At 41.0% G+C, this 11,528-nt stretch overlaps 1 protein-coding gene across 5 annotated transcripts in view; it reads right to left on the bottom strand.

The window, feature by feature from the left end:
• RPS6KA3 (ribosomal protein S6 kinase A3) overlaps positions 1-11,318 on the bottom strand; it is a 114,696-nt gene extending 103,378 nt beyond the window's left edge. For 2 of the 5 annotated variants that reach the window (XM_066357517.1, XM_066357516.1), the window contains exon 1: positions 10,896-11,318. In XM_066357517.1, coding sequence (XP_066213614.1) covers positions 10,896-10,964 — 69 coding nt within the window. In that variant the 5' untranslated portion in view covers positions 10,965-11,318. The remainder of the gene's footprint in view (positions 1-10,895) is intronic. The other 3 variants (XM_066357514.1, XM_066357515.1, XM_066357519.1) reach the window with 2 other exon arrangements.
• Between the last annotated feature and the right edge of the window lie 210 nt (positions 11,319-11,528).

The following is an 11,528-nucleotide window of genomic DNA, read 5'->3' on the forward strand; positions in this document are numbered from 1 at the left end:
TATAACAACATAGATAAGGATCTACTATATCAGCATTAGAGCAAAACTCCATTTAAGTCCCCAAATAAAATAAGCACAATAATTATGTATACAAGCAGACAATAAGTACATGAAAAGGCACCCTTAGTCACTATAAAAATACACATTATAAGCAACAATGAGATACCATTTCACACACACTAGGGAGGCTATAATGAAAAAGATGATAAGCGTTGGTGAGGATGTAGAGACATTAGGACCCTCATACATTGCTGGTAGGAATGTAAAATGGCATAAGCAAGTTAGAAAACAATATAGAAGTTCTTCAAATGTTAAATATAGGCTTACCACATGACAAAGCAATTCTACTCTTAGGTATATCCCCAAGAGACATGAAAACATATAATCACATAAAAACTTGTATACAAATATTCACAGCAGCATTGTTCATAATGGCTATTATTGATCTTAATAGCCAAGAAGTGGGGAAATAAACCAAATGTGCATCAACTGATGTAATGGATAAACAAAGTGTGGTATATCCATACAATGAAATATTACTCAGCCATAGAAAGGAATGAAGCACTGATATGTGCTGCAACATGGATAAACCTTGAAAACATGTTAAATGAATGTGAGACACAACAAACAAGTATTGTATGATTCCATTTATATGAAATGTCCAGAATAGGCAAATCCACAGACACAGGAAGCAGATTATTGGTTACCAAGAAACTGGGGGAGGGACTAGAGAGCATGGGATTTATTTTGGGGGTGATAAAAATGCTCTGGAATAAATCAGTGGTGATGGTTGCACAACCTTGTGAATATACTACTAAATACCACTGAATTTTAAGCCTTAGAAGGTTGAATTTTGTGGTATGTAAATCATATCTCAATTTTAAAAAAAGATTAATTAGGATTATTTGACTGAAGTTTAAAAACCCAAAGGAAAAAAACACCAATGACTGTGTAAGTTTTCTTTAAATTTCCTTTTCTTTTACTGTAGTAGCAAGGTAGTTGGCAACGTTTTCAGGTTGAGCCAGACCCTGTTTTCTGGCACTTTCAAGGAGTGTCAAACAGATTTTTCTGGAAAGAGGCAAATATAAAGTAACGATTAATGCCCTGCAACCAAATAACAGAGCACAGTTACTTAGCACATACCTAGGCACTTCTGTGTGGAAAGCTGTTAAATAACATCTAACCAGTCCTGCTTTTCTAAATACCATAATTTTTGTTTCAAAGGTTCATTGGTAAGACAGCTGTTTAGAAATTTCAAAACATTTTCCCATACAATGTCACAAAGGCCGCTTCTCGGGCCAGCTTACAAAAGACTATTACCCCATACTGCACTTGGAGAATAATATCAATTTTATTTTCCTAACTCTACCTATACATTCCCATAAAAACTACTTACGCAAATGATTTGGAACCTCTCTCCCTTGTAGATTTCATCTAACGGACTCACCTCAACTCACGCAGGGCAATCTAATGGAAAGCCAGTGGAATCTGCAATCTCAGAGACTTGAGTATGCATCTGTCCTCCTCCATTTACTAGCTAAGCAACCATGAGTAAGTCACTTATCTTCTCCAGGCTTTTGTTTTCTAATCAGTAAATTGAAGATAATTGTGTCTACCTCCTTCAAATGAATATATATGTGTCTAGTCAGAGGGCGCATTCAGTAAATCCTACTCTCCAGCATTCAGTAAATCCTACTCTCCAGGATGTATCAATCCTCTTCTCCAATATTAATATAGCACAGTATAGTGAACAATAAAATATATATTGATAGATAAAATTTCCCAATGTGTCGGTGTCATCACTTGAATGAGAAATGTCACTGTTAAACTACTGAAGGTGTAGAAGGTGCGGCATGGTGATTTGAGGGGCATGTGCCACACAGCAGGGCTTGCCCAAGTCTTCAGGGCAGGAGAGAGACAAAACAAAGCTGATTGACTATAATTTGAGGCAGTATGTTAAATATATTTTTCATTTAGAAAAAGCCTTAGACGATTAATTTCAATGTATAAATAATAGAAGGTAGAGTTAAAAAACATCAGTGTAGAAAAAAAGGTTCAATCTTTATACTCCTACAACCTAGAATTGTGTTTTTCAATGTGGTAGCCAATAGTCACAGGTGACTATTTAAATTTAAATTAATTAAAACTAAATTTAAAACTCAGTTTCTCAGCCACACTAACCACATTTCAAGTGTTCAATAGCCACATGTAGCCAGTGGCTGCTGAACAATGCCAATATAGAAATTCCTTTTTTTAATTTTTAAGTGAATCTTTTCTAATATTTTATATGGTTTTTCAGGATGACATCTCTTTCCCTAAACATGGAGAAGTGAAATAACATTCTGGTCACTGAGTTTTTGGTTTAGGTGCTATAAGATTTCCGGACTGAAGATTTCTCCCAAAACACTGCACTTGAGATGCACTTTAATCTATTAATGTCAAAATGATCTTTTGCTTCAGGCTATCATTTGACATCTGCTTCTAACACATATCAAATGACTGAACCAAGTTTCCTATAACAAGCTTTGTGGACCAAAGGATTAGAGGCCAAGCTCTCAGAAATCTAGATGACCAGGTCAGATTTAAAGATGAGATCATCAGATGTCAGATTATTAAAAAATCAATTTACACGGTAGATAAAACATAATTAGTTTTTAAGGTATGTAAGAAACCATGGATATATTAGTTAAGATGGGAAATCCAATTTAAGTTATATATTGCTGTAATTCTATTTATATTAACAAAGGAGAAGAATGACAGGAAATATAAAAGCACTTTTGGATTTACACATAAGTGTACGGTAGGCAATATTCAGGAAACTAGCATTATTTCATGACCCCCCCCACACACAAACAACTTAAAAGACAACGTGGAGACCTGACTCCAGGTGGGGCAGTAGGCTAGCTTTCGGTCTTCTAGCTGTTGGCTATTTCATTCATTCCCATTCCTTTCTAGCTGACACCTTCAAGAAAAGGAAAAACATGCAGAGTTGGTAATGCCACTAAGTGAGCCTTTTTGTTATAGCATGTTGAAGCATAAAATCACTGTTTATTAGTAGGTAATATGCCTGCCAAATACTTCTGACCCCAGAAGTATATGTATATGACGGGCAAATGTCAGGAAAATGGGTGAGGGTATTATTTTACACTGTTTGGTAAGCTGGAGGTGTAATTTTTTTAAAGATGAAGTAACAATATTCCCAATTTAAAAAAGACTGCATCAAAATATCATTAACCCTAGCTATCTTGTTTTATAGTAACTGCAATTTAGAAGTAATTAATTAAAAAAAAGAGAGATTGGGAGAAGTAGGCAGATTAATAGCAGCATAAAGTAGCAAATGATAAAAGTCTTTAAAAACTGTAAATATTAGACATGTTACAGAGCAAGTCAAGGTAGGGGCCATTTAGCAGGGGCAATTAGTATGATATTAACATAGAATATGGCCATTAATTTTCAGAACATTGAATAAACAAGCTTACATTATTTTAAGCTTTTATTTAAATTCTATTTAAATTTTTAGTTCACCGTTAAGGTGGAAAATTATACAATTTATAAAGATTTCAATTTAAAATGAAACAAAACCTCTTTGATATAGTCAATTAAACATTAATAGCTCATTTTCAGGCAATACTAGATCATGTTACTGTAGTTGCTGAACTTTCCGAAACTGTGTTCTGCAAAGCATTTGTGTCCTTTGAGACTTCATAGACGGTTCAGAAAAAAGGGGTTCTGACATCCAGTCTCAAATGCTGAGGCTACATCCTTTTTGCAGATTCATCAGGTACATCACCTTACAAGTTCTAAGTAATGCAGTGAAGACACTGGTCAAATCTCGTTTATCTCCACAATCCCCGTATTTACTTGTTTATGTCATGCTCTTTGGTTTCTTTTTGGTGGGGGGTTGGTTGTTGGGGTACAGATTCACCTTTAACATTTCCAGAGACTTTTCAGTTAAAAATACTATAAGTGCTATTTAAAGTCCCTTGAGTATCAATATCACATAACAGACCAAATCCAAAGAATTCTATTTCTAGACAAGAAAATCCAGTTACTCATGGCATAGTAAAAAACAAACAAAAAAATCCAAAACAAATGTGTTTGGGATAATGGGCAGGGAGATGTGCTGTATCAATTTTTGTCTCTAAAAATGAAATTAACAGAAATACTTGATCCTAAGTGTAAAAAGTTGTGTGTTATTTTCTTTTGGTATATTTTAGAAAGTAAGTTAAAATTCTACCTATTGATGCTGTATGTTGAATTTATCCATTTTTTCAGGACATACTTCAAGAGGTTGACATACAGAATACACCATATTTCACTGATTAGAAGACACCATCATGTGTAAGATACACTATTAACTTACATATCACTAAGGGAAAAAAACCTATTGCTAATTAACAACATGCCATAGATGATAAGACACCTTTCAATCTAAGTAATGTTGAAATGTGAACATACTTTCCTTTCTTCCTTCTTCCACATATATTCTTCAGAATGTTTTAAATCTGTTTTTTCGCTTTAAAGACAATAGTGAAGACGGGAACAATACAAAAAAGGACAAGATTCAAGAAATTTCTGTTCACCTTACTATTACAATTATATTCTGGTATTTTAATGGCTCTGGTTTCAATAGCTCAATCAAACAATTTTTAACTGTTCTGCTGGATTCTGGAAAAAAAAAAACAACCCACAGAACTTCCTCAGACAGTTGTTAGATGACTCAGTCTAACTAACTATTATTTACTAAACCCTTAAACCATGTACTGAACCAAGTGCTTTACATATATTATTTCATTTAATTCTCACTACAACTCCATAGGGTAGATACTATGTATTCCCATCTCTATATTATAGACTAAGATGTTGAGCATTGAGACATTAAATAACTTGCATAAGACTACAAAGTTATTAAGTGGCAGAGTAAGACTCAAACCCAGGTCTTTATGACTCCAAAGCTAGGTTCTTCCTTTCTTTCCTTTCCTTCCTTTTCTTCCTTTCTTTCCTCTCTTCCTCCTTCCTTCCTTCCTTCCTTCCTTCCTTTCTTTCTCTTTCTCTCTCTCTCTTTCTTTCTTTTTCTTCTTTTCCAAGTGAGAGGAGGAGATAGAGAGACAGACTCCTGCATGTGCCCTGGTGACCCTGTCTGAGGCTGATGGTCTGACCATCTAGGGCCATGCCAAAGCGAAGTTCTTTAACACTTTGCCATACATCCAAGTTATCCCACAAAATGACTTCCAAATTTTAAGAAGATAAGTAAAATTGAAATACTTAACTGCTAGTAACTAATGTATTTGCTTAAAACGGACCAAATGTATTAAAAAATAGTTATGTTCTATATGTACACATTTTATCCTGAATCTGTTTTATAAAATGTATAAAGTATATCTGTGTTGGTTTTGTTAAATTAACATACTGTTGTAGAATATCTGAGATCTAATAATTTTCCAGATAAATGGTACAGGAAACTATCAATTCTGAAAGGGAGGGGGCATCTAATGCCAAGATTTTTTTTTTTTGTATTTTTCTGAAGCTGGAAACGGGGAGAGACAGTCAGACAGACTCCCGCATGCGCCCGACCAGGATCCATCAGGCACGCCCACCAGGGGGCGACGCTCTGCCCACCAGGGGGCGATGTTCTGCCCCTCCGGGGCGTCGCTCTGTTGTGACCAGAGCCACTCTAGCGCCTGGGGCAGAGGCCAAGAAGCCATCCCCAGGGCCCGGGCCATCTTTGCTCCAATGGAGCCTCACTGCAGGAGGGGAAGAGAGAGACAGAGAGGAAGGAGAGGGGGAGGGGTGGAGAAGCAGATGGGCGCCTCTCCTGTGTGCCCTGGCCGGGAATCGAACCCAGGACTTCTGCACGCCAGGCCAATGCTCTACCACTGAGCCAACCGGCCAGGGCCTAATGCCAAGATTTAAAATACGTTGTTTGTTTTGTCAATTATGTGAACTGAAGAATAGTATATGTAATATATATAAAAATATTTGCACAATTGCATTCCAATGCTTTAAAACTTATTTACCTGGCCCTGGAAAGTTGGCTCAGTGGTAGAGTGTTGGCTCAGTGGTAGAACATTGGCTCAGTTGTAGAGCGTGAGGCCAACAACATGTGGAAGTCCCAGGTTTGATTCCCAGTCAGGGCACACTGGAGAAGCGAGCATCTGCTTCTCCATCCCACCCTCTTCTATCTCTCCCCTCCTCCTACAGCCATGGCTTGAGTAGTTTGAGCAAAAGTTGGCCCTGGGCACTGAGGATAGCTCCATGTCCTTGCCTCAGGCACTAAAATAGCTTGGTTGCTGAGCAATGGAACAGCAGCCCCAGATGGGCAGAGCATCACCTGGTCGAGAGCTTGCCGAGTGGATCCCAGTTGGGGCAGATGTGGGAATCTGTCTCTCTGCCTCCCTGCCTCTCAATTAAAAAAAAACAAAAACTTACCTACCAAAGCACATACACACCCGGGCACGATGATACTCATGCATTACCAGAACAAGACTATCAAGATGTCACTGTAGTACACTGTGATCTGAACCACTGGATTTAAAGCATCCAGTTTGCACTGGCAATTGGGCCACTTGACAGTCACCCATCATTCCCAGTCTGGTAGATCACATGTCCCTGAGCATGGAATTTTAGAGCAAATCTTGTCAATGACCACAATGGTATAAATTTTTTAGTGAATGATAAAATTTATAAAAATTGTTAAAACAATTCTGCAATCCAGACTTCTGATTAATGATCTGCTATATTTTTGACCATTCTATAATTTACTGAATGTCACATCCTTGTTAAAAAGTACACATCCCAATTATGCCACTCCTCTTATATAAAACAGAGTAATACTCATTGTGATTTCCAGAAGCATTATAAAGAAAAGGCAAAGTCTGCTTATACCCTTTAATTAGATAAGTTTATCACTTTATTTTAAAATGTAAATGTACCAAAGAAGTTTTAAATTTTGGATCAACTCAATTAGTATAGGATCAAGTTGCCAAAATAAAGCAAACTTCTCTAAATTTTAGTTTAACAAAGACTGACATCCTATATTATAATCACTGAAAACAATGTAGTGTTCAGTAATGTGTCACAGTTACTTGACAGTTGACATGTAACAATACCTGTCCTCTCCTCTGATCTTCACTTGGGGGAAAGAAAAAAACCTGAAACGTGGTAAAAGTGAAACAGGAAAAGGAAAAGAAACTTAATAAAACATTTTTTTTTTTGCAAAATCAATAATCATACTTCAATAGAATGTTTTTCCATACAGGTGAAATATAAGAAAGCTAATATTAATATAGTTGAAATACTATATAATCTTTTGAGTTTAAAAATGGTTGTACAATTACAGTAGACAGTTTCCAACACAAGAGTCTCATTTTCTTATAAGGAAAATATTTACAGTTACTATTTTTTCATTGCATTATAGGTACTTGTTATTTAAAGGAATTCAAGGTGGCTTTTTATACAACACACCTCTATAAATAAAAAATAACCTCTTTAATTTTATTTTTCAAAATTGTTTGTTTTTAGCTTTACTATCATTTATCCTCCCTCTACCAAAAGTGACCAAAAAAAAAAAAGTATCACTTTAGGTCACATTTATGATTTAGTAAATAATGTCCCTGACAGCACAGCGGTGGCAAGAAATTTATAAACAGAATAGTCACAATTCCATCTGCTGAACAGTCCAATATTCAAAAACATACTGGCATCTTTAACTCCTTAAAGAGTTCTAAATTCACCTGGACTATTTAGGAAGCTATTTGCTTTTAAGCTTGTCCCAACCTTGATTTTGCTAACATTGTACTTCCGTTATTATCCTGAATTTGCTACTTTAAACAGGCTTCTTTTAGCCTATCATGTTCTGACCCATGTTTGAGTTCAACCACAAGGTTTTTGTTTTGTTTTGAGCTCCATGAGACCTATGTGAGGTCTTAAAGCAGGAAGCCCTTTAAAGGAATGAAGAAACAGCCTGTGCTTTTGGTGAGGTACTCGGGTAGTTTAAGATTGTTCATATTTCAATGTAAGATTAAAACGATAACAGATAAAATTGATAATCACGCTATTCCTGACCTTCATAATTCATTCAGCAGACATGTTCTGGGTCCATAATATGTATATGCCATACACTGTGTTAAGTGCTGAGGATACAGAGAAAAAAAAGCTTCTGCTTTCCAGAGTTTTACTAGGGATGACACCATAAATGTAAATTCTTATAGAGACCAACCCTGAGATCTTCTAGCCTGGAGAGAAAATTTTTGACTTACTCAGGTGACTATTTTTAAAAATTATTTTAGTCTGGTAAAATACAATTATTCTCTGCTAAGAATTTACTGAGGAGATAGCATAATGGTAGGCATAATATTAAGTCCAATACTAGATTTCCAAATGAGAATTCTCAACCTTATTTCCACTGGCTTCAATATTTTCAAATTTGTATCAGAAGCAATTTACTTGAAACAACTGAAGAACCAGACAATAAAGTATTTAAAGGCAATTTGTTAAAATCTAGTTTTAATAAATCTAAGCAACACTGGCTCTTTTTGACAAAGCATATGCCAGAATATCAAGACAATTCTTCCAAAATGGCAAATTGTGTAATCCTATCTGCCAGGTTCTGGAAACCATGACAGTAACTAAAATAACTAGGCTTTAACAAATGAGAACTTTTTATAATACCATAATTGTTTCTGAAAAATACATGACCTCTAACTACTGGCTTATTTATTTATACCGTGAATTTTCCCACAAAGGATTTCACACAGCTACTCTCATATAAAGCAAAGCACATGAATTATATCCACCTGGCTTTGAATTATGGCTCTGCCATTTACTATTTATAATCTTTGTGACCTTAACTTCTGAGATTCGGTTTCATAATCTGTAACAATGGTGACCATAATGGTACTCTCTTGGCTTATAGGAAGGATACAATAAAATAGCATGTAGCATAGTGTCTGGCATGTAGTAAGTCCTAAGTAAATACCAGTTTTGTGCCTTCCTTATCCAAATGTATGTTATGCAGAAAAAGGAAAAGGTGGAATTTTAAATGTTCTTTTTACACATTTATATGTGCCAAGCAAAAATATGGACTGATTATGAGTTAACGTTTGCGCCTAAAAATCAGGCTCAAAACAAATTAAAATTTCTTTCCACAAGGTCAGCACTTTTAGAATGTTTTATTAACCTTTCAGCTGTATTAACAAAACAAAACAAAAAAAAAAATTGAGGGAAAAATGAAAAGAGCCCCGGAATACTATTTTTCACACTATCCATTCAAAGGATGATTAAACATTCTACATTTGATTTTCATATAAAAGATTTATATTATTAGTCTGGCTAACATAATTTTAAATGAAATTCTCGTAATTTTGCCAGTCTTAAAAGCATGATTTCCTTTTTCCAAAAAAGAAAAATCAGGTAACATATATCAATGTCTTTTCTATTAAAAAGTAACGTTTAGTTTAGATTTTAAAAATACGATCCAAGTCGCAAAATATCAAGCACCAATCCTAAGCACTACTACAACTCGACTTGCGTTATGCAGAGCAAGTAAACATTTTATGCAGCAGTGGAGGTGACCAGGAAAAAACTGAAAAGCGATCTGGACTGATCCCTTCCTCTTTCCCTCCATTATTCCCTAACATTTGTCCCGCATCTCAGATCAAACTGAGCCTCGGTCTTACTGACGTAACCAGTAACCCTATCCACCGCTCACACTGCGGAGGCCGGCAGGGCAGCGGCTGCAGCCAAGTACACCACTCATCAGAGCCTGCCCATTCCACCCCCGCGTTTCAGTCATGCTTTCCAGAAATGGGGTCACTCACACAGTAACTATTACACACACGCAGCCTATCATCCTGTAATCCCCCAAAGTCCGCTGCGGGGACAGAAGACAGCAAAAAGTCAAGAAGGAAGAATCCCAGACGCGCCACCATCAGGAATTGATTTTCCACTCTGGAGAGGAGCGCGGATGCCCTGGGCTGGGTCTCGTCTGGCTTATTCTCGCAGACCCCGAGTTGGTTCCGGGACGGGGGCGGCTGCGGAAAGCTCGGGGCTCTGGTGTGTCGGGAGAAATTCGGTTTTGTCCAGTCTGGGAATATCTGGGCTTCTGGCACTCGGGAGGGAGTCTCGGGGGTGGTGGCCAGATCTCGGGCGAGGAAAACCAGAGAGCCTTTTACGGCGGCTGCTGATCTCCTTGACTAGCACCCTCTCACCTCCACGGGCAGGAAACTCAAGTTAAACTCGCAGAAACGGGGTCCTCGAGCTCAGCGACCTCAAAAGCGGGGGGGGGGGGACTTCAGGCTTCCACTTTCTCCACTTCGCAGCAGTAGAAACCGCTGCGGAAGATGGGGGAGGCAAAGCCCTGGGCTGTCCCGCACCCCGTACCCGAAACCCCCACAGGTCGCCAGCCCTGCCCTGGGCGGCTCCCGACCCCGCGCGCCCGTCGCCCGCAGCAGCCCCGTCCTCGGGCCGGACTCGAGTCCCTGTTCCCCAGCGAGCCCAACCCATACCCCTCACTCATCATCCTCCGAAGCCGCCAGGCTCCGGGAAGCCCCCGATCGCGCTGAGCCAAACTTCCCAACTCCTCGCAAGACCCCGCTCCGCCTCCCGCTTCCCCCACGCAAAGTTGATTAAGATCGGCTTCTTGCGAAGCCCGAGCGCCCACTCCGAAACCGGCGCGCCACCACGCCACAGCCCCCCGGGCGAGGGAGGAGCGGGTGCCGGCGGGTGGAAGGGCGCGCAGGCGGACCAGCCCCAACTCCCCGGACCGGAATCCCGGAGCCGGGGACACGCGAGCGGCAGCGGCGCGGGCCGGGGGACCGACCGGCTCCGGGGAGGTGAGCCAGCCGGCGGGCTCGAGGGAGGGGGCGCGCCGGCCCCTGCCGCCCGGCTGCACTCACCTCTGCGCTGTCGGACGGGCTCTCCACAGCCATCTTCTGCCACGGGTCCGCCAGCTGCGCCAGCGGCATCTTCCCCCCCGGCCCGCCGCCTTCACCGCCTCCTCCCTCCCCGCCCGCCCCGCGACCGGCCCCACTCAGTCGCCGCCCGAGCCCCACGGCAGCGGCGGCGGCGGCGGCAACAGCAGCAGCGGCAGCAGCGGTGGCTGCCCGGGAGAGGGCTCGGCGTCCGCACCGACCCTCGAACACCGCGCGCCCAGCTGGAGACGCCCGCGCGCCAAGCGAGAGCCTCGCGCCGCTGCCCGGCACCGGGTCTCGCCCCTTTCTTCCTCTCCTCCTTCCGCCGCGGGGACTACAGCTCCGCCCCCCGCCGCCGGTTCCCGCGCCCGCTCCCAGCAGAACAGCAGCCGCCGCGCGCTCCCCTACTTCCGCTCACAACATGGCGCCTAAGCGGTACCTGTCTCTCAGAGCAGGGCTCAGCCAGCACCGCCAGCGCGCGCGCACCCGGGGGCGGGGCCTGGCGCGGCACGCCCCCGGCCGCCGGGCTGGGCCCCGCCCTCCCCCTCGCCCCAGCCGCAGCTTCTGGGCCTCGCCTACTTTCAGGAAGGGCGAGCCCCAGAGATCTGGGGGCGTCGG

Source organism: Saccopteryx leptura, chromosome X (genome assembly GCF_036850995.1).
Source record: "Saccopteryx leptura isolate mSacLep1 chromosome X, mSacLep1_pri_phased_curated, whole genome shotgun sequence".
Lineage (NCBI taxonomy): Eukaryota > Metazoa > Chordata > Mammalia > Chiroptera > Emballonuridae > Saccopteryx > Saccopteryx leptura.